Source organism: Piliocolobus tephrosceles, chromosome 17 (assembly GCF_002776525.5).
Source record: "Piliocolobus tephrosceles isolate RC106 chromosome 17, ASM277652v3, whole genome shotgun sequence".
Lineage (NCBI taxonomy): Eukaryota > Metazoa > Chordata > Mammalia > Primates > Cercopithecidae > Piliocolobus > Piliocolobus tephrosceles.
In genome coordinates, this window is record NC_045450.1 from 14,860,203 (window position 1) to 14,883,478 (window position 23,276).

The window sequence follows — 23,276 nt, forward strand, 5'->3', positions numbered from 1 at the left end:
ACATGAAGTTAGACAAGCTGACTGCCCTCCTAGAAAGCCTACCTTTCAGGCACATAATTGTGCCAAAATCCCAGTGAAGCACAAATAACAGTAATTTATATTAGTATGTGGCACAGTTCACATTTCCAATAGAACTTCATCTTCCCTGAAACAATACTCAGTACAGTCTCAAACCACACAGTGAGTCTTATCTTAAGCTCTCCGCTCCTTCTACCTGTGGGTGGTCATCTTCTGGGTGCGGGGCCCCCTTCTGGAAGGCCTCGGTCTGGTCAGCGTGCTGAGGGCTGGGAGCCCCTGGGTGTCCCTCAGTGCTGCTGGCCTCCAGGGTGATCTGCTCCGGCCCAACGGACAGGCGCTCCACCTTCTCTAAGTCTTCAATGTGGCTGACTGAGCTGGTCTCACTCAAAGCATCTGAACCTCGCAGGGACCTCTTAAAAGGCTTCTGGCCTACAAAAGGGCAGACAGACCGCGCCGAGGCTCAGGGAGGAGACTTCCGCAACACAGGCTGGCTGTGCAACAGATAATTGCTTTACTTCTGGACACGGCTTCAGCAGAAATCTTAACTACCGGCTCTGAGGTGTTTTAGGAGATGAGAAAACTGAGAGCTGCTAGGGTGACACCAACATGCTCCCCAGGCCAGGGAACTCTCCAGGTCATCTTCATTAGGAAACGCGCAGGAGGGTAAACACCACAGTGACAATGTCATCTTTCATTGTTGGGGGGAAGTTGGGGAAGAAGACCCCAAATTCCCCTTAGCATGCTACCGAGGGATTTCTTCAAGGCTGAATTCCACAGCCACCAAAATGGTTAGAGAGATGGCGGTAGCTGGTCTTAAATGAAGAGAAACAGACCTCGAGTTCAAGAACCCAGAAAACAAAGGAATACCTGAACTCAGCGTGGGGGGGCACTTACCTGGAAGCCTCTGCTTGGTGCGGCTGCCCGAGGGCGTGGGAGGCGGCGTGACTCCTGCACCTTGTGCTTTGTAGACGTATATGGGTTCCGTGGACTCCAGAGAGCCTGCGGGAGAGGAAACTACAGGCACAGGCTGCCCTGGAAGACACCACCTGCCCTCACATAGCCTTGCTCCCCAATAACCTCTTTCCAGCCATTGAGCCTGCCACAGACCGGTGGAGACAAGAGCACTTATGAATGTGCTGAGCTAGAGAGAGCCGCCTCACAGGGCCAGCACTGCCAGCACTCACCAGCAGTGCCGCATGAGCGCACCCAGGGAGCCAGGCCCAACAGGGAAATAGACTGTAGCCACAAGAAGTGGGCGCCTCTGCTGAAGGCTAAGGCTTGGGAGATCAGAAATCAGATTATCTTCTGCTTTCATGACAATGGAGTCATGGTTTCCTGGGGAAGAATGAAGGAAGGGGCTCGAGTGTAGGAAATTATTTCCTCGGTAGAACAGGAAAGGAGTCACACACTGTTAACACCCTCCCCACATTCCAGCGGCTGGAACGCTTGCTGGCTGCCTGGTTCAGAATAAACCGTGCCAGCGCTCCATGCTTCAGTCTGCATTTGCCACTTGCAAAAGCCGTCCTCTGCTGGCGCAGAACACACGTGAAGACAAGAAGTATTAACCCTGAATCAAAATGCCCAAGACACAGCACCCTGAGAGTCTGCACGGCTGAGCAGGCGCGTCCTGATGGCCTCACGGTGGCAACAGTTGCAGAGAGCGGGGAGCTGCTTCCCTGCTGTTTCAGCCGCCAGGGTGTGGGGGGAGGAGGACAGGGCACACCAGACCTTGTCTCCTCAGATGCCCAGCCCACACCCAGTGATGAAGAATGGGAACCAGGCCGGGCTTCTCAGTGCGAAGAGTGTTGGGACCCAAGGGCATCTGGTGAAACCTCCCAAGGTCAATGAGACCTGGGAGGAGGCTACGCCATCCTACCTGCTGTCAAGTTAAAAGTTCTTCCCTTCTGTAAAGCCTGGACCGGAGAAAACCAATTCAGCACGGAGCCCACTACAGGGATCTGCCGCAACACCCCCTGCAAGACAGGACCAGTGCTCAGGGCCACCTGGCCTCACGGCGGCGCCCCCAGCCTGCTGCCCGTCGGGGGCCTCACCTCTTCCAGAAGCCGTTCTTCATTTGCCTTCTGCAGCTCAACCTGAGCTTCCTGAATGCCTTTCCGAACCACCTCTGTCATGTTTTCCAGAAGCTGCGGTTAAGACCAAGAAATGCATTACTTGTTTAAGCTTCTTGCTTGGGACCCAGAAGAGCTAGTAACACGGCACTGAGGGAATATTTCAAAAGCAGGTCAATGAAATCCTGCATTGAAATGCCGGTGTAAAAAGAAAACAGAAAATCAAAGACAAGCGGATAAAATGCTCATAGAGGCCTAGGCAGACACACCTTGGTGACCAGCCTCATCTAGTAGCTATTCTTGAAAACAGAGAAGTCAAAGTCAGGCTCAGGAAGGAATGAAGCTGGCTCCTCGGCCGCATGTCTCTCTCCTCTTACAGCACTTACCTGGGTCCCTCTTCTCTCCTTTTGAGTGATTTTAGGGAATAATGATCTGTTTGGAGGATACCTGATCAGCCTTCTAGCCTGGTCCTCCACACTAAGGGACCCATAGCAGTAGGTCTATTCCTGGTGGGAAGTGCTGTAGGGAAGGGGTATGGGGGGAACCACACATAAAGAAGCCCCTGTTTCATTCACCCTCAGGACACAGCTCCAGAGCGGAAGTCCTCCCTGACCTTGGTGGCAGGGGTGAATGTGTCTGCCTGTGTGTCCAGCTACCCGCCCTCTTCTCCAAGGCGGGGTTACTACACAGCGTGGCTATGTGGCTCTTTCCCCCTGAGCTTGTGAGATCACTGGGGCATGGGCTGTCAAACCCACTTGGCATCCCTGACACCTGGCATAAGGCCCAGCTTACAGAAAACACTGACAGACTTTAAGAGAGAATGAACAGACATCCCAAGGGCAGCTCCTTTCCTCGTGACCCCCGCTGTTTGGTGGGACAAAACTCGGAAAAGGAATGAACACTGATGGGTGCCACGGACCCTGGAGTTCTCCTCTATCTCCCGGGCTGTGGCCGCAATGGTCTCCACGAGCTCAGCCACATCCATGTCCTCGCTCGCCATGCCGACATAAAGGCAGCTCTTCATGCTCTTATACTCAGGACCTGCAGAGGAAATGAGACAAACTTGGGTTCCCAAGTCCTCTGTCATGGGTGAGACGTGGACCTGCTCTCCTGTCCAGTAGCCTGACCACACACAAAGGGGTCTCCTCCATGGAGATTCTAAGGACAGAGAGAGAGGCCTGGCAAGGCTGCAGAAGGGGAGGGAGGTCTCAGAACCCCACCTTCGCCCGGAACTCAGCCGCAGAGATGCTAACCCTCCAAGAGATAAGCCATCTTCTTTAAAGCCAGTTAGCAAATGTCCTTCCAAACCTCACAGCTGACTTATAAAAGTAATTACCTATTTTAAATGTTAGGTCAGATTCCAGTTCATTTAACTTTTTCAGGAGTCCAGCGTGGATTTTTTCCCCTTCGGGATCTGATTTCAAACTGCTCTTATCATCATTAGCATGTTCATACCTAAAATAACATCAAACAACAGCATTTCAGCCTGAAAGATCAAATGTCTCTTCTGATACAGGATTAGAGGTGGAGTAGAAACCTCTAGATATTAGCAGGACAATGGAGTGGAACCAAAGGGCAAAAGAACTACTGCGAGTGTCTCCAGACCACAAAGCTTCAGGAAGGCCACAGGTGTAGAGATTGCCAGGAGTAAAAAAATCACAGGAAAGCCTTTTTTTTTTTCTCTCTCTTTTTTTTGAGGCAGGGTCTCACTCAGTGGCCCAGGCTAGAGTGCAGTGGCATGATCTTGGCTCACTGCAACCTCCACTTCCTGGGGTCAGTTGATCCTCCCATCTAAGCTTCCCGAGTAGCTGGGACTACAGGTGTGCACCACCACCCCTGGCTAACTTTTGTAATTTTGTAGAGATGGGGTTTCGCCATGTTGTCCAGGCTGGTCTCAAGCTCCTGACCTCAAGTGATCTATCCTCCTGTCGGCCTCCCAAAGTGCTGGGATTACAGGCAGGAGCCACCATGCCCAGCCGAAAGCCTAAGTCTTTAGTTCCATGCAAGCTCTGGAAGTCTCATGTGCAATACAAAAAGAGGTTTGCCTCACCTCTGAATGCGAGAGAAAGCAGCCACAGGATTGCCCCCACTGAACGAGAAAGGACAGGGGAGTTCTCTCTCCCCAAGAGCTGGGTTCTTTACTGATTTGCAATTCTCTATATGCCCTGGATAGTAACCGTAGTCAGTGATATATACCTGTCGGCATCTTCTCCTAGGTAGCTGAGAGTCGGCACACACAGGCAGGACATTCAGCAACTCCCCTCCCTGAGTGCCATGGTGGGCCGAATTGCCTGCTTGCACTGTGCTTTTGTAAATGCCCAGAAAACTGAGTTGCATTTTTGTTAAGTATATTGTGACTACACAGTCATCTTGGATTTCTAAGGTGGTTCACAAAATGACCCACCCGTGTTCTTCATACAGAAAAGTCTCTAACATCAAGTGGCAGGCCAAGACTTTACCTGACAACCCCTATTCCAGGCCAGTTAGGGTCATCAACATATAGGAGACCTGCCGTTGCTTCCACTTCCTGCTTGAACTCTTCACGCAACTGGAGCGTAGAGCTCAGCACTGGCAGTTTGCTTTCTATGCAGGCTACGAGCTGATCCACATCCTCTCCCCGAGTTCCTAAAACTGAAGATGTTCACAAAATGTCAGAGAAATGCTCACGAGATGGCCAATGACAAGAGGGCGGGGTTCCCTCTTCCACTATTGGGAAGGTCAAAAGCTCGAGGTACTCCAGTTACCTGGAACCATGGAGATTAAAAAAAAAAAGGCACTCAACCCAGACATGGAAGAATTAGGGTTAGAAACGACACAGCTGGCTGTAGCAGGTGTGGACTGTCTCCCTCACAGATGTGGCCCACAATGACATACTCCAGTGTCAGAAATCACTCTTCCCACAGCAAGCCTACTTCAGGCAGGCTGGAGACATCACACCACAGGTTCAGCACAAAAAGCCAGCCACAGATTCTATACATTCCTACGACTGAGAGAAAGGGAAGTACTGTGGTAGGCTGTGTCCCCACACAGGAACGGCAGGGAGATGGTGACAGTGCCGGGCCTCAGGGCTCACTGGCTCACTTGTGCAGTGTTAGAGACTAAGCCTCTAGAGCTGTGGCCAGGCAATCCTTATAGGGGCCAGTGCTTTGGGAAGCAGAGGCAGGAGGATCACTTAAGGCCAGGAGTTCAAGAGCAGCCTGGGTGACATAGTGAGACCACGTCTCTATGAAAAATTAAAAAAAAAAAAAAAAAAAAAAAAATAGATGTGGTGGTGCTCGCCTGTAGTCCCAGCTCCTTGGGAGGCTGAGGCAGGGGACTGCTTGAGCCCAGGAGGTTGAGGTTGCAGTGAGCTATAGTCAAGACACTGCATTCCAGCCTGGGTGACAAATGAGACCTTGTTTCTAAAAAAAATAATAAAAACCAAAGCACAGATCCCCAGACTCCACTCTAGACTCTCTGGAGGTGGGCAGCCACTGGTTGTGTGGAAAGCTCCCGGGCGACTGTCACGCGCAGTGGGGAGTGAGAACCCTTGCAGTGGGAAACCGAAGATCACAAGACATCAAAATACAGGAATCCCGGCCTGGCCGACATGGCAAAACGCCGTTTCTACAAAAAATGCAAAACCTAGTCCAGTGTGGTGGCTCATGCCTGTGGTCCCAACTCCTCGGGGGCTGAGGTGGGAAGATCATTTGAGCCCAGGAGGTCAAGGCTGCAGTGAGCCATGATCGCACCACTGCACTCCAGCCTGGGTGACGGAGCAAGACCCTGACTCAACAGCAACAAAAAAGGAATTCAGGTGGTGACATTTTTTTTGAGACGGAGTCTCCTCTGTCGCCCAGGCTGAAGTGTAGTGGTGTAATCTCAGCTCACTGCAACCTCTGCTTCCTGGGTTCAAGTGATTCTCCTGCCTCAGCCTCCCAAGTAGCTGGGATTATAGGCATGTACCACCAGGCCTGGCTAAATTTTTGTCTTTTTAGTAGAGACAGGGTTTCACCATGTTGGCAAGGCTAGTCTCGAACTCCTGATCTCAGATGATCCGCCTGCCTTGGCCTCCCAAAAGTGCTGGGATTACAGGCGTGAGCCACCAAGCTCAGCCAATTCAGGTGACTTCTGAATTCTCATTCTGATTCTGATAAGTTACATGGGAATGCTAATCTACCTAAATTTAGCCCAAAAGAAAAGGAAATGCCCCTCCAAAAAGAGATGCTAATGACTCCAGGAAGACGGAGTATCATAAGCGCAAGCCAGTCCACCCAGCAGCCCCAGAACAAGAGCAAGGGATGTCTGAGCCTGGTTACCTGCTGCCGTCATCAAAGGGCTGAACCGCACACACGTGCCCTCGGCTTCCAGATCCATGACTGTGAGGCCACTCGCAGGCACCAGCTGCTTCAGCTGTTCTCCCAGCTGTGAGGAGGACAAAATGAACACCCTCCTGTAACGAGGGACCCAGAAGTCTTCAGGACCCACCCACATCCCCTCGGCCCCAGACCAAAGAGGCTCCCGGAGAACTGGTTCCTTCTCATCGTTTGACTGTCTCTGAATACTTAGAGCAGCTTTTTAAAAACAGTAAATTTTATGTTTTTTTCTTACTAATACAAGTTCATCGTAGAAAAATTTAGGAAATACAGGTAAAAAAAAAAAATGACAATGACCCACAACACATTACTAAGCAACACCCACTGCTGACATGTGGTCCACACCCAGTGTCACTTCTCTGAGTGGCAGGTGGGGTGTTGTAGTTGTTGTCATAGAACAGGCTAGTCGACACTGCTTAGTAACCTGCACTGATTCATTTCGTTTATGATGACCAGTTCCCTTCTGCTTGAGACATTCAGCTCTATGGTCTCACAGCTGTGCTGAGCCCCAGCATGGGTGTACCAGGACTTACCCGCCAGCCCTGCTAGGCTGGGCGTGTCCAGCATTGGCTAGGACCGCTGCTGACGCTGTCCCACACTGTTCACAACACGCTTCAGACTCAAATCCTAGAGTTACTATTCAGTGCCCAAAAAGCTACCAAAGCGCAGGCCTGGCTCCACACTGCCAGCTGCAGATGCTCGGCAGACTCTGCCTGGGGCTCCCGGCTGTGCTGATCGGGCTCACCAGAACCCACCGCAGCTGCCCTGCAGCCCACATTTTGCCTGTTATCTCACAGCCTTATACGGCAGCAAGGAAAGTGAGGGAGCAATGCCGGAAGGACTTGCCAGAGGTGACCCAGCTCGTGAGGCGGGAACAGAACGGGGAACAGAACCCCAGAGCAGGCCCAGCACTGGCAGGGCGGCTCCTCCTGTGGGCCTCAGTTCCCATACAGGAGCGTGCGTCACCCTCACCAGCAGGTGGGACGGTGATGGGCCGGGACCTGAAAGGAAAGGCAGGCAGCTGCCATTCTCACCCAGCGATTCAGCGCGTCACACGAGTGCCTCTCCCGGCCAACTGCCGAAGGTGTCACGGTGGGCAATGGGACAGCTTTAAACACCGGATCTGACACCAAAACACAGAAAGGGAGTCACTCCCAGAAACACAGCTGACCAAAAACAACACCCTCCCAACCCCACTTCATTCCCATCCCAATACTAGCCCGAGGGCACTGACTCGTATTACTGAATTCTCATGTATTATCTGACAGAAGGGCTACGTTTCTTTTTCCTCATGATCTATGTAACACTTGAATACATTCACATAAAACAATTATTAATTTCATTTTTGAAAAGGTTTGCTTTCAAGGGATTTCAAGAGGAAACAGCAATTGTTGTAAGTTAGTAACCAGTCTCCCAAGCACCGTGTGAGGTCTGTGAGTGCCACGATCATCCAGCTAGGCCTCACAGTGGGTGCCAACCCATGCCAGGCACAGAGCCCGACACTGGAGACAGAAGGCAGGTAAGGTTTCTGTCATCTTGGAGCTTACATTTTAGTTGAGGAAACGGACCACAAAGAAAGAAAATCACTCCATGTGGTTGTTAGTGTCACGAGAGAAGCTGGGGGCTCTGATAGAAAATGATGGAGTCCTTCAGGCAGGATAGGCAGGGAAGGCTCTCTGAGGAGGTGGATACTTAGTAGAGACTGAAGTGGTGAGGAGGAGCTAGCACCAAAAGAGAGAAATGTGTGTGAGGAAGAGGGAACACCGAGTGTTACGCTCTTGCAGTAGGAAAGGGCAGAGTGTTCCTGCAGCGCGGAAAAGACCGGTCTGACTGAGGCACAGTGAACGAGAGGGAGAGTAGAAGAGGGGAAGGCAAAGGGGAAGTCGGGGCAGAGTGTGCAGGCCTCATGGGGCGTGGGAGAGCCTGGCCTTTGTTCCACTGAAACAGTAAGATACCCTTGGGCTCTGGGCAGGGAAGTGACACTGATACAGGAGTGCTGGGAAGGGAAGAGCGTGGTCCCTTTAAATGACACAGAAGCAGGGAAGAGAAGTGCTGGGGAGAGAAAGGCGGGTCCCTGGCGAGGCTCCACCCCACGGACCTACATGAGGACAGGCACTCCTGCCTTCCCCCACATGTTGCATTTCCCAAGAGCACCCTGGTCCGCCACACCACCATCCTGGGCCTATAAAAACCTGAGACCCTAGTGGGCAGACCAAAGTGGCCGGATGGCAAGAGGAACACATTGGTGGAAAAAAGACACAAGGGGCTGGTCATCGAGAGCAGGCCGGCAGAAGAGCACCCCGACCGGCAAGCCAGCAGGCCATCAGCCAGCAGGATGAGGCGGAGTTTGGCCAGGGCCGCTGACCGGCCCAACTCCAAGGGAAAACTATCTCCCTTCTGGCTCCCCCATTGGCAGAGAGCTACTTCCACTCAATAAACCTTGCACTCGTTCTCCAAGCCCACGTGTGATCCCATTCTTTCGGTACACCAAGGCAAGAACCTGGGATACATTAATCCCTCTGTCCTTGTGATAAGGAAGGGGGTCTAACTGAGCTAAAACAAGCTGCCTACAGATGACTAAATTAAAAGCACACTGTAACACATGCCCACTGGGGCCTTAGGAGCTATAAAACATTCACCCCTAGATGCTGCCATGGGGTCGGAGCCCCACAGCCCGCCTGTCTGAGCAGCAGCGGGGCATTGAAGAAGGGAGCCACACCCCCATCACGTGCCCTGTGAGGGGGACAAGGGAAGCTTTCCAGTTTCGACACCATGTGACTTCCACTTACAACCCTCACTCTGCCAGGTGGAGAATGGTCTGGAATCGGCTGTGTAGAATGTATGAAAGTCAGAGATCAGTTGAGAGGGGACAGTGGCCATCCAGGTAAAAAAATAATGGTGCCCTGGACTAGATTGGTGGCACTTGGGACATTCTTTAAAGATACAGATTCCTGGGTACAACCTACTGACTCAAAATATGTGGGAAGTAAGGCCCACAAATCTTTATGTTCAAGCAACTCTTTCTCAGCCATTCCAGCACTGGTCCAGCGAATGGCATTTGGGAACCCCTGGTTTAATCACCGCAAACTATCAGCAAAATACTAAGGCATTTCGAACTTAAGTTTTCATGAACATTATTACATTTTTCTGAAATGCTGACTGAAGATTTTTCGCAATAAAAATATTTTGAACTATTTAACTTGAAATGGTATCAAATTCAAAGCCTTTAACACAGATATGAAAATAACCCTCTTTTAAAATTCACTGACCTGAGTCTGGTAATTCCTGGAAAAATCTGAACACCAACACTGGGGAGCTGAGCTCATCTTCCACCTGGAAGAACGGAAGTCTCGTATCATCAAGTAACATTAAACTCCAGACACCTTCAAAATGAAATGCTGAGTTCAAAAACTCACTTAGAGATGCTCTATTTGTAAATAAACACACTAAAAAGTTCAGAGATTAATTTCAGTTGCTAGAAAAACAAAAAACAAATGTTTAGTAAAATTTTGAAAAATAACTATGAGCCAGCCCCTGAAAGCACACTGTGAATTATAAGATAGCTGACACTGGTACACTGAAATTAAAGCATGGGGAGATTTTAATAAGGGATAAACATAGGTCTAACATTAAAGATTCAAATCAGTAAGAAGCAGTGAAATTAGACTCAGTGCTGAGAGAGCCCATGCTTTCAAGAATCCCAGAAATTATGCAAGATTTATTGAAACTTAAACTTTTTTTTAGAGATGGGGTCTTGCTATGTTGTCCAGGCTGGTCTTGAACTCTTGGCCTCAATTAATCCTCCTACTTTGGCTTTCCAAGTGTTGGGATTACAGGCGTGAGACACTGTGCCTGGCCAACTATAAGTTTTTATACTCACAGGAAAAAAGAGGGGGAAACAAGTACTTTCTTCCCCTTTGTAAAACTTTTGGAACAAGATGCAAGTCCTGCTGGAGATGTAGACAAGCACAGCTGAGAACTGGATCTGTGTATTTTCTAATATATTTACTTATTATTAAAGGCCACAGACGACTAACTTCATTAGTGGGTTTCCTAACAGTTGAAAACATCCACTGCATTATGTATTATGATAATCCAGCAGCGAGTTCCTGTTCTGCATCAAACAGTATACCCTGACCTGGTCAAGCCATGGGGTCAGGGTACCGTAAGCAGCCACGTCCTTGACAGGCTCTGTGGTACTGCAGGGGCGTGTGGGCGGTCCTGGGGGAGAAGATCTCTAAGCATCCAACAATCCCAGAACTATAGCTCTAGTCATAAAACTTCTGTTCCAAGGCTCTTTAAGTGTGATGACTCACTGGTAGGGCCTCAACAGGAAATGCTAACTTGGAAAGGCAAGAAGCAGCGGCCCAAGATCTTTTCTACTAACTTTTCAAAGGACCGTGTGGACAGGATTCAGATCAAGCAGGATGTGAATTCAAATCTGCCAGTTATTTACGGGGCCAGTCCTGTGCTAAGTGCCTTCACATCCATCATCTTTCACTCTCACAGACAAATAAAACGTGATACTTTTAAAGGTGCGGTGGCGGTGGGGCGGGGGGGTGCTTCATATTTAAATAGGGGGGCAAGTTCAATAAGCAAGTAGGAACAAAAAGGCAACAAAATAATCCACCCATTCTCCCATCCTCAGCTAGGAGATGGCAGAGTGAGGTGAGTGCCAAGACTTCTATGAATATTATGATCATCTTTTCTTTCTTTGAACTCAGTGGTCTCAAATGTCAATGTGTGTAAGAAATACTGTACAGGGTTAGAGACACTCCTGGTTCTAGCAACGTGATAGATTGAGTGGATACTGAAGTTGTCAATTCTGAATATCTGAAATACTGGATTAAATATAACCAAGAACCAAAAAAAGGTTAAACCATGGCTGGGCTCACACACACAAAAAGGTGAATCCACAAAGAGGAAACAAAAAGACGACTGTCAGCTGAGTGGCAGGGGATGGGGGCATGTCTGGGGCCTGGCACTGGGCTTTCAGGGCTAGGGTCTTGGGTGTTAATGCCCAGGTGAGGGACAGTGGTGAGTCTGTATAAGGCCTTTACAAAGCTTCTATAGGAAAGACAAACAGATCTGATTTCAGATAGTAATAAGAGTGATGAAGACGACCCAAGGGATGGAGTGACATCTGACGGTGGGAGGGTATCGTAGGGTGGTCAGGAAAGGCCTTTCTGAAGAGGTGAGATCTGAATTAAGATCTGAAAGGTAAGAAACCAGTCATTAGAAGAATTGGGGCTGGGGAGGCCGGGCGTGGCTCACGCCTGTAATCCTAGGACTTTGGGAGGCTGAGGCGGGAGGATCATGGGGTCAGGAGTTCAAGACCAGCCTGGCCAACATGGTGAAACCCCGTCTCTACTAAAAATACAGAAATTAGTGGGCATGGTGGCGTGTGCCTGTAATTCCAGCTACTTGGGAGGCTGAGGCAGGAGAACTGCTTGAACAGGGAGCCAGGAGGCGGAGGTTGCAGTGAGCCAAGATTGTGCCACTGCACTCCAGCCTGGGCTACAGACCAAGACTCCATCACAAAAAAAATAAAAAGAATTGGGGGTAAGGGGGCGGGAAATGGTGTTTCCAGGCAGAGAGAAGAGCATGTACAAAGGAGACTGTTGGGAGGGTTAAATGAAATAACGCATGTAAGGTACTTAATACCACGCATGCATTTCACAAGCAGCAGCTGGGACGGTGGTGATGACAGTGATGACGATGATGACGACGATGACTCACAGGCCCTAACACCTCATGGTGTTAGCCAATTATTGTATCCTCTACCGAGAAAACAGCCACTGGAAGAAGGGACAGAGCAGGCTTTCTGCCTGGGCCAGTGTGGCCTACAGAGCTGCTCCAACACAACTGGTGATTAGCACCACTGGGTCCCCCGATTTGAGAATGAGGGAGCAGCAATGACTGAGGAAAAGCTGAGTGCGCTCGGCATGGCAGGGGCAGGAAAGCAAACAGGCCCGGCACTGCCTGGATCCCTAACAGCTTGCTCAAGCAAAGCCATAACTTGCTTCTCTGTTTGCAATCAGAGGAGTCCAACCAACATACTTTCATTTGACAGTGGAGCTCGCAGGCCTGGAAAGAAAATGACTCAATGTCACAGGGTCACCCTGTGGCACTGCTCAGAGCGGGGCCCAGGCCTCTGAACTTAGACTCATCCCTTCTGCTTTTCCCGTGGTCCACTTCCTCGTCCAAGGCTAGAACCCCCAACCGAGTTAGAACTCGGGTCAACTGGCTCCAGACTCCCACTCAGAAGGCAGAGCAGACACACCCCCTTCAACAAAACCATGCATCTTTTTTCTTCCTTGAGACAGGGTCTGTCACCCAGGCTGGCGTGCAGTGGCACAATCTCAGCTCACTGCAACCTCTGCCTCCCGGGTTCAAGCAATTCTTTCACCTCAGCCTCCCCAGTAGCTGGGACTACAGGTGTGTGCCACCACGCTCGGCTACTTTTTGTATTTAAACCAAACCATGTTCTAAAAGAAAAATAAACTCTACTGACTTGAACCCCAAATACGCTCAAATGTTAGTTGTAAACTTAAGCATACCTTGCAGAATTGTCAAAGAAACACTCAGAGAACCTATTTAAATCAGAATTTGACATATATTTCCTGAAGTTCTAAAATACAATGAAGCAAAACAAAAAAACAATCAAACCTGAACTGATCCTCTTTCTCTCCTAAATCCTTATTTCCTTGTCTAGTTCTGCCTAGGGAGCAACCTCTGCTGGATTCACTTCAGGAAGGTATCAGAAGACAAGAGCAGGGCCATTTCCCTTTCCCTTTCTCCCCCTTCATGCAAATGAAAACTGATGGCAGAAGGTTCCAGAAAGAGAAGCCCAAAGCATTCTGAGGCACACAGTGAGTTTTCATTTTGGGAAGATGAGTGTGCCCAAGGCCTTGGGCAGCTGAAGTCAATGGTGTTTATCTTTGTGCAATTCTGAACTTTAACACAACAAATGAAGTCTATGAAAAGCACCGTAGGAATTAAACATTGTATGTCAACTTTCTTTGCTTCAGGCTCACTGTATAAATATAGGCAGTTTATTGTTGTTGTTGTATGTTTTTACCGGAGCTGACACAATTCCACTGAAATGTGGAGAAAATCATTCTAAAGTTCTAAAATCATTCTAAGTTGCCGAAGTTTAAAAAAAGTTACGTTTTCAAAACATATGAAATTATATACTATACCAAGATTTTGATGTAATTCACTTTCTTCAAATTTTCCTGCAACCGTTGACTCTGCAAATGACAAAAAAATAGCACGTGTAATTAGACAGACATGGGATATGAAGAAGTGGTTTTCACCAGGGGCTGTGGAGGTCTGTGAACATGGATGTCAGGCAAAGTCACCTGCGACTTGGTGGTTTCTAAGTTCAGCCACCCATTTTTGTATTTCAACATCTGTAAATATTCACCAATCTTTCATTTAAAAGTTACACTAGTAATTCAAGAAAAGCAGTTTCTAATAAGACACAGAAATCTGTAGTATTTGCAGTGTAAGTCTTTCATTCAAAAGCTACTGAGTATAAACACTGGGGGAGACCAATGACAAATGAGAGGACGCAGCACACTCAAGAGCTGGTGATAAGAGCATGATGCTGCCACCTGTAGGACCATGGGTAAGTCACTTCATCTGCCAGTCACCAGCTATTTAACCTGTGCTTCAGTTCCCTCAATTATAAAATGGCGAGGACAGTATGTATCTCGTGTAGCTGTAAAGATTAAATGAGTTGATACGCAATACAACAAGTGCTTAGGAACGCGGTCTAGAATGTAGTGTCACTAGACTAATGTCTCAATCCCAGGTCCCTCATCACTAATCGTATCTCATCACTAATCGTCTCTCATCACTAATCGTATCTAACTCATGGGATTGGAGTACATTAATTAAACAGATACTCACTGAGTACTGCACAGTAGAAAGCCCCTCAAGAAATTCCTTTTTTTCTTCAAGAAAATTAATTCTGAATACACTGTCATAAGTGGAACTTATATTCTAGTGAAGCTGCAGGATCAAATGAGATGATGCATGAAAGTACTTCTTGGTGCCTGACACTGAGGTGTCAATAACTACTGAAGAAGAGAAACAAGAGAAGGAAGACGAGGATGAGGAGGCGAATGCTGATTTGCGCGCTCAGGAAATGTACCCTCCACTGTGGACTAAAAGGAATGGCTATATACAGATGACCATGTCTGCCAAATGTCCATACAGTTTAACACATGCATTTAGCCTGTGAGTCGGCAGCAGGACAGCATTCAAATCCTCAGAAGCATACGGTTCTGCCTGCAGGAAGATGCCAGAGCTGTGCTGACCTCAAGGGTTTGGTAGTTAATGGCATCACTCTGCACTCCATAGCCAAGGGGAATTGAAAAAATCTCCGAGTACCTAAACTGTCTCTAAATTAAGTTATTAAGGCTTCTCTTTCCTAAGAACCACATCTCAAGAAGTGAGCTAACGGCACAGTGAGACACTTTTCAAAAAATGCACCACTTTTGTAAACATAATAAGCATCAATCTTTTGTCTTTTTTTTTTTTTTTTTTTTTGAGACAGGGTCCTACTCTGTTGCCTAGGCTGGAGTGGAGTAGTGCAGTAGTGCTATTTGGGCTCACTGCAACCTTGACCTCCTGGGCTCAAGTGATCTTCCCACCTCAGCCTCCTGAGTAGCTGGGATCACAGGTTTGCACCAGTACAGCTGGCTAATTTTTGTATTTTTTGTAGAGACAAGATTTCGCCATGTTGCCCAGGCTGGTCTTGAACTCTGGGGCTTCAGTGATCCACCTGCCTGGGCCTCCCAAAGTGCTGGGATTAGAGGCATGAGCCACCGCACCCGGCCCAGAGCATAAATCTTAAAACTATTGAACTATCCTAACATATGATGAATAAATGGACTACTGCTAGAGCACTATGAAAATACTTGTTTTTCGTGTGTGTGTGTGTGTGTGTGTGTGTGTGTGTGTGTGTGTTTTAGATGGAGTCACCCAGCCTGAAGTGCAGTGGCACGACCTTGGCTAACTGCAACCTCCACCTCCCAAGTTCGAGCAATTCTCCCTGCCTCAGCCTCCTGAGGAGCTGGGACTACAGGCACCTACCACCATGCCTGGCTAATTTTTGTATATTTAGTAGAGACGGGGGGGGGGTCTCACCATGTTGGCCAGGCCAGTCTCAAACTCCTGACCTCAGGTGATCCGACCACCTCAGCCTCACAAAGTGCTGGGATTATAGGTGTGAGCCACCGCACCTGGCCACCTATTTTTCTTAAATATAGAAATGATACTTGAGGAAGTGCCAACTCCCCAAGAATATATTTAAAACAAAGATTTCAACCCACGTGCATAATTCACTACATGAACAGACACTACAGAAAGAGCTCTACCTGTATTCATTCCTCGAGCCATCCTGGCCATCCTGTGTCATGTATTTCACAGGTAAGGAAATGGAGGTGCCACACTTCTAAGCTTAGGCAGGGCTCAGCTCTAACCCTGAGTAAATGTGACCTTGGATTTTTTTCTTTTTTTCTTTTTTTTTTTTTTGAGACGGAGTCTCGCTCTGTCGTCCAGGCTGGAGTGCAGTGGTGCGATCTCGGCTCACTGCAAGTTCCACCTCCTGGTTTCACGCCTGGGTTCTCCTGCCTCAGCCTCCGGAGCAGCTGGGACTACAGGCGCCTGCCACGGCACACGGCTAATTTTTTGTATTTTTAGTAGAGACGGGGTTTCACCGTGGGCTCGATCTCCTGACCTCGTGATCCACCCGCTTCAGCCTCCCAAAGTGCTGGGATTACAGGCGTGAGCCACCGCGCCCGGCCTGTTTTTTTGCTTTCTAAATGCTATGATCTGAATATTTATGTCCCTACAAAATTCCTTTGTTGAAACCTAATCCCAAAGAGTTGAGGCCTTTGGAAGGTGATTAGGGCATGAGGATGGAACCCTCATGAACAGGATTAGTGACCTTCTGAAAGAGGCTCAAGGGACTGTGTTCACCCCTTCTGCCATGTGAGGCCACATGCAAGGCACTGTCTATGAGGAACGGGCCCTCACCAGACACGGAATCTCCTGGTACCTTGATCTGAGACTTCTCACGTCCAGAACTGTAAGCAGTAAATGTCTGTTGTTTATAAGTTACCCAGTCTAAGGTATTTTGTTATAGAAGATTGGTCTAAAACACTGAAACATAGCATAATTATGTATTTTTCACAATTAGAACACACCTAAAATGGAGAGAGAATTAGAATTGTCCCCAGGAGCCCTGCAATTTGGGAACCCAAGCCAGCTGCTTTTCAAAATATCCATGCCCTCCATAACCACCCTGTAACCTTCCCATTCCTTCGCCGTAGTCAGTCAATTAAGGGGAACATTCGCTCCCCACCCCTCCACCTTTTGCACCTTTCTCCACTCCTTGGAAGTCATCTGTGACTTCTTTTCTGATCCCATGCTGACAATGGTGTTCCTTTTCATCTGATTTCATCGGCACACAAATGCTGGGACAGACAACCCAGCACTTTCTCCCAGAACTTTGAACAAGAAAGATTTACATGCAGGGCAGTTAGTCACTGGCTCACAAGACAGTCAATCCAGACAACAGCATTCTGGATGGAAGGTACAGAAATGAGATGTTTTTCTGTCTCTGCTGTGGCCAAAGAGTCTTTCATTTAAATGTCAGGCTTCTACTCACCAGTTGACAGGCATGCTTGATCCTCTCCACAATCCCATCAAGTCCCAAGTATTGTAAAGACAACCACAGAGGCAGGGCACGGAGTTTGTCTGCGGGCTTATTTGATGTAAGACCAGCAACTAAAGTCTAAAAAAGCCAAAAGAGGTTTATTAATCAAAGCCATTGCAATCTCATAATAGAACTAACCAGCTACCATTTGCTACCACTTAGTATGGGCTAGATGTCATACTAGTCACTTGGCTTACATTTTCCATTTGATCTTTCAACAACTCTAAGAGCTAAGTATTCTAGGTAACTTCACTGAGAGACCTCGGTTTGTCCAAGGGTTCACAGCTCAGGAGTGGCAAAGCCAGGAAAAGCCAGTAGAAAACCCAGATGGGTCACATCCCAGAACCTAGGAGACTCCCCACTTCGAAGGTAGCTCTGAGCATCCTCAAACACCTGGCCATTATTAGCTGAGCAAGACAGCAGACAGTGTTTTAGTAGAAATCACTTAAACCTTATTTTGCATGCTGACCTATATTATCAAGAGCCACACTTTTTTTTTTTTTTTTTTCTTTTTTGTGACAGTATTTTGTTTTCACTCTGTCGCCCAGGCTGGAGTGCAGTGGTGTGATCATAGCTCACTGCAGCCTTCATCTCCAGGGCTCAACCACCCCTCCCACATTAGCCTCCTGAGTAGCTGGGACTACAGCCTCACACCACCATGCCTAGCTAATTCTTTAGTATTTTCCTATAGAGATGGAGTTTCGCCATGTTGCCCAGGCTGGTCTCAAATTCCTGGGCTCAAACGATCTGCCTGCCTCAGCCTCCCAAAGTGCTGGCATGAACCACAACGCCTGGCCCACAACTACAATGAAAAAAAAAAAAAAAAAAAATTTGGTTGGGTGCAGTGGCTCACACCTGTAATCCCAGTACTTTGGGAGGCTGAGGCAGGCAGATCACCTGAGATCGGGAGTCCAAGACCAGCTTGACCAACATGGTAAAATCCTATCTCTACTAAAAATACAAAATAAGCCAGACGTGGTGGCACATGCCTGTAATCCCAGCTACTTGGGAGGGTGAGGCAAGACAATGACTTGAACCCAGGAGGTGGAGGTTGCAGTGAGCCAAGATCATCTCACCATTACACTCCAGCCTGGGTGACAGAGCGAGACTCCGTATCAAAAAACAAAACAAAACAAAACAAACAAAAAAACACAGTTACAACCTATTGGACAATGTGGATCAGGAGGCTTAAAATTCCCCCACTCAGTCATTCCACATCTGGGAACCTATTCTAAGGAAATAATTAGAAACACAGAAGGATGTTCACTGCATCGTTATTTCAGTAACAAAATCTGAAAACATCCTGTAAGTTCATAAATGGAGAATAATTAAATTGTGACAGAATATTAGGCAACCATAAAATGTCACTAAAAAAAGTCTCACAGGCCGGGCGCGGTGGCTCAAGCCTGTAATCCCAGCACTTTGGGAGGCTGAGACGGGCGGATCACGCGGTCAGGAGATCGAGACCATCCTGGCTAACACGGTGAAACCCCGTCTCTACTAAGAACTACAAAAAACTAGCCGGGTGAGGTGGCGGCGCCTGTAGTCCCAGCTACTGGGAGGCTGAGGCAGGAGAATGGCGTGAACCCGGGAGGCGGAGCTTGCAGTGAGCTGAGGTCTGGCCACAGCACTCTCACCTGGGTGACAGAGCGAGACTCCGTCTCAGGGAAAAAAAAAAAAAAAAAGTCTCACAAGTTACTCTTTAAAAAACTGAAATAGAAGTAAAATTATGGGTATTTTTCTCTTTTTCTTGTATTTTTCTGTATTTTGCCCCCAAAGCCAGTAATGTGTATTAGCCACACCCACTCCCTCCCCAGGGTGGGGAAACTGACCAAGGCAGGGTCATCGTGTTTATACAGTGTCACTGCAGGAACAGCTGGCAAACCCAGCCACGGGCCAGGAGTCATCGTCATGCTATCGCATTTGGTTGCAGCCTACCAAAACAAGAAGAACTCTTCATTAGATGATCAGAATACACAAACCCAACACCCAGCCCTCCATTCATAAAAACTGTGAAGAGCTATGAGGGACTGAGTGATTTTAAATTCCTTCTTAAAAACACTAATATTCAGTAAATCAACAACATACCAGCACTGATGAGGAGACATAACCCAGAGCCAAAGTTGCCAGATTCACACTGGAAGAAAAAACACCAGCCTAAGAACTAATTAATGTTGCTTATTCACTATGTACTTAAAAAAATAAAGGTTGTGCTGTTGCAAGTTGACACTTAAATATCTTTTTAATGTGTTATTAGCTTTTATAACAGCAACAGAAGATGTGCTTTACACAAATGAAGGAAAATCCTGAAAATGCACTTTAATAAAAATGTGTCTCAGGAACTAACCCTGCTCATTTAGCATAATGGGAGTATTATTCTCTTTCATGGATCTCATTTTCCAGTTATCACTCTTTACTTACGGATCAAAAAGAAACCTCCCTGTATGATGTGGTGGATGTGGGCTACTCTGGCTGCCCACATCGGTTCCCCCTGCTTCTCTTAATGGCCCTCCAACAGCCTTCTGGGGCGCCACCCCCATTTCCTCCAGCAGAACATGAGCTTTGTGGGGAGGAGACACCACTATCTGCTCCAGAGGAGGGCAAAGAACCTGAACTATCAAAGGATTACTTCTCGCTGGCCACAGTGGCTGGTTCAATATGAGACTTGTTAGGACTTCCAGCTGACCACGAAGCTGGAAAGAAGGCTGGAGTTTCTGCAGCTACTTTACACTGTAACAGGAAGATCTGTCCACAGAGAGAGGAAACCAAGCCCAGTGCCTGTAACTGCGGGAGCAGAGGTGGGAGTAAGACACTGAATCCTGGTTGACGTCGTGCCTGAGGCAGTCCTAGCACTGCTCCTCGTAGTTACGTGAGCCAATAAGATCTCTTTCGGCTTAAGCCAATTTGGGTTATTTTGTGATCTGTGACCCAAAGAGCCCTTCGTGATAAATGTCACCAAAATGAGAGCCTGGATGTCCAGTCCTAATGAGGACTCTGTAGGCCCGAATGGAGCCCCCAGTCTGACCGTCAGCTTACCCCTCCACATGAAGCCATATGCCATACTGCTCACAGAGTTCTTTCAATCTCCCAATCTTGTCTGTGTGTCCTACTGCTGCAGTTCCTAGGATAAAACAAATTAGGGCATTAAAAGGAACAAATGTTTTCTAAGGCTTTATACCTTAAGCACTTTTATACACACTATCACCCTAGGAGGGAAGTGACTTGTTATATCCCTATTTTATTGAGATTTTCTTTGTGGAAGGACTTAAAATCAGTGTTTGCAAGTGGATTTATTACAAGCTTTGAAGAGCATGTAAACTCTATTACATGTATCTAATTGTGTTATTAAAATCTTTTATATACTTATTTTCTATCTACTTGATCTACTGCCTCATGAGAAATATATTCAAATCTCCCACCAAGACTGTGGTTTGTCAACATATACGTGTGTTCTATCAGACTTTTCCTTTAGCTTTCCTTTATATATTTTAAGGTTATGTTCACAAGCACTCATAACTGTTATTTCTTTTTTTTTTGAGACGGAGTCTCACTGTCCCCAGGATGGAGTGGCATGATCTCAGCTCTGCAGCCTCCACCTCCCCGGTTCAAGCGATTCTCCTTGCCTCAGCCTCCCAAGTAGCTGGGATTACAGGCACCCGCCACCACGCCCGGCTTATTTTTTTGTATTTTTAGTAGAGATGGGGTTTCACTATGTTGGCCAGGCTGATCTCCAACTCCTGACCTCGTGATCCACCTGCCTCGGCCTCCCAAAGTGCTGGGATTACAGGTATGAGCCACTGTGCCCAGCAGGCATAACTGTTATTTCTTTCTTTTTTTTTTTTTTTTTTTTTGAGACGGAGTCTCGCTCTGTTGCCTGGGCTGGAGTGCAGTGGCCGGATCCCAGCTCACTACAAGCTACGCCTCCCGGGTTTACGCCATTCTCCTGCCTCAGCCTCCCGAGTAGCTGGGACTACAGGCGCCCGCCACCTTGCCTGGCTAGCTTTTTGTATTTTTTTTAGTAGAGACGGGGTTTCACCGTGTTAGCCAGGATGGTCTCCATCTCCTGACCTCGTGATCCGCCCGTCTCGGCCTCCCAAAGTGCTGGGATTACAGGCTTGAGCCACCGCGCCCGGCCAACTGTTATTTCTTTTCTGTTTTATCCCACACTAATATTGCCATGGTACTTTCATTTTGTCAGCATTTGTCCAACATGAACTTTTCCACCTTTTTATTTTATTGTCACTTCCTGGATTATTTTGATTTAGATATGCCCTTTATAAAAATCATATAGGGGGGCTCATGCCTATAATCCCAGCACTTTGGGGGCCTAGGCAGGCGGATCACGAGGTCAGGAGATCGAGACCATCCTGGCTAACACGGTGAAACCTCGTCTCTACTAAAAATACAAGAACAAAATTAGCCGGGCGTGGTGGTGGGCGTGAACTCGGGAGGCGGAGCGTGCTGTGAGCCGAGATCGCGCCACTGCACTCCACTCTGGGTGACAGAGTGAGATTCCATCTCAAAAAACAAACAAACAAAAAAAAACCATACAGATGAATTTGGTTTTTTTCTACCCAGGTTCTTTGTAATACAGAACATGCATTCCGAAGTCAGCTTAAGCATATTAAGCACTTTCAGCCACTCCCTTGGTAACTGATTACACTACATATTTTGCTGGGGAGATCCCTTTTCACAGAGAGCTTAGGTAAAACGTCTAGTCAGGCATGCCCCCAACCATCCTAAATTTCCAGTTAGCAGCAAGCCAACTAATAAGATTTCAAACCCTCACCAACGCCCTCAACAAACACAGCTAAAGAAAGTGGTTCTTTTGTAAGGTCTACGCCAGGAAAATGGCTGAAAACTTGTTCCCCTCACAACTAAATCTACCTCAAATTTAAAAAAAAAAAAGTCTTAACAGACACATTTAGTTTAGCTGAAACAAGATCAAACGTCAATGCATGGGCTGTGCCACAGGCTCTTCCGGCAAAATAAAAGTGTACTGCTGTGTGTTAGTGCCTGGGTCGCATTCAGATTCTCTTTTTATATTTCTTGGCAACGTCTGGTGACTAACCCTTGAGATGTGTCTTCTGGCACCTGCAACATAGTCACACTGGCAAGTCACTCAGTCACATGCAAACTGCAGCCCCTCCAGTTTATCACGTGATTTATTATGGGTGAATTTGTGTTTTTAAACAACAATAAGGCAGGAAGTGATGGTTTTCCTGCTGGCAATAAAGTGAATACTTACGTGGTTTTTCTATTTTGTCTTTTTTGTTTTTTTTTTTTTTTTGGAGACAGAGTCTTGCCCTGTTGCCCAGGCTGGAGTGCAGTGGTGCAATCTCGGCTCACTGCAATCTCCATCTCCTGGGTTCAAGTTATTCTCCTGCCTCAGGCTCCTAAGTAGCTGGGATTACAGGTGCCCACCACCACAACCGGCTAATTTTTATATTTTTAGTAGAGACAGGGTTTTACCATTTTGGCCAGGCTGGTCTCGAACTCCTGACCTCAGGTTATCTTCCTACCTTAGTCTCTCAAAGTGCTGGGATTACAGGCATAAGCCACCATACCCGGCCTAAATAAGTAGTTTTAGTTTTTTTTTTTTTTTTGAGACAGTCTCGCTCTGTCGTCCAGGCTAGAGTGCAGTGGTGCAATCTTGGCTCACTGCAACCTCTGCCTCCCCAGGTTCAAGCGATTCTCCTGCCTCAGCCTCCTGAGTAGCTGGGACTACAGGTGCGCACCACAAGAACTGGCTAATTTTTGTATTTTTAGTAGAGATGGGGTTTCACCATATTGGTCAGGCTGGTCTTGAATTCCTGACCTTGTGATCCGCCTGCTTCAGCCTCCCAAAGTGCTGGGACTACAGGCATGAGCAGCCAAGCCCGGCCTACTGCAGTATGATTTACATGCAATAAAACTCACTCATGTAAGTATACAGTCCAATGAGTTTTGACAAATATATAGAGCATGTAACCACCAATATAATCAAGATTTAGAATACTTCCACCAACCCCCAAATCCCGTCAACCCTACTATAATTACCCTTTCCCCAACTCCTCACTGGCCCTGGAAAATTCTGATCTGCTTCTGTCACTGTAGTTTTTT

The 23,276-nt window shown here is 47.6% G+C and overlaps 1 protein-coding gene across 1 annotated transcript in view; it reads right to left on the reverse strand.

The window, feature by feature from the left end:
* The window catches only part of PDXDC1 (pyridoxal dependent decarboxylase domain containing 1), a 60,029-nt gene that overhangs the window by 2,147 nt on the left and 34,606 nt on the right, over positions 1–23,276 (reverse strand). Inside the window, exons 9-23 of the mRNA XM_023189717.1 lie at positions 20,211–20,295; positions 19,263–19,311; positions 19,007–19,108; positions 17,127–17,252; positions 13,645–13,695; positions 9,712–9,775; positions 7,477–7,565; positions 6,386–6,491; positions 4,547–4,718; positions 3,424–3,542; positions 3,007–3,128; positions 2,070–2,162; positions 1,895–1,991; positions 913–1,017; positions 215–447 (exon numbers count right to left, since the gene is read on the reverse strand). Of these exons, the coding sequence (XP_023045485.1) occupies positions 215–447; positions 913–1,017; positions 1,895–1,991; positions 2,070–2,162; positions 3,007–3,128; positions 3,424–3,542; positions 4,547–4,718; positions 6,386–6,491; positions 7,477–7,565; positions 9,712–9,775; positions 13,645–13,695; positions 17,127–17,252; positions 19,007–19,108; positions 19,263–19,311; positions 20,211–20,295 (1,613 nt within the window). The remainder of the gene's footprint in view (positions 1–214; positions 448–912; positions 1,018–1,894; positions 1,992–2,069; positions 2,163–3,006; positions 3,129–3,423; positions 3,543–4,546; positions 4,719–6,385; positions 6,492–7,476; positions 7,566–9,711; positions 9,776–13,644; positions 13,696–17,126; positions 17,253–19,006; positions 19,109–19,262; positions 19,312–20,210; positions 20,296–23,276) is intronic.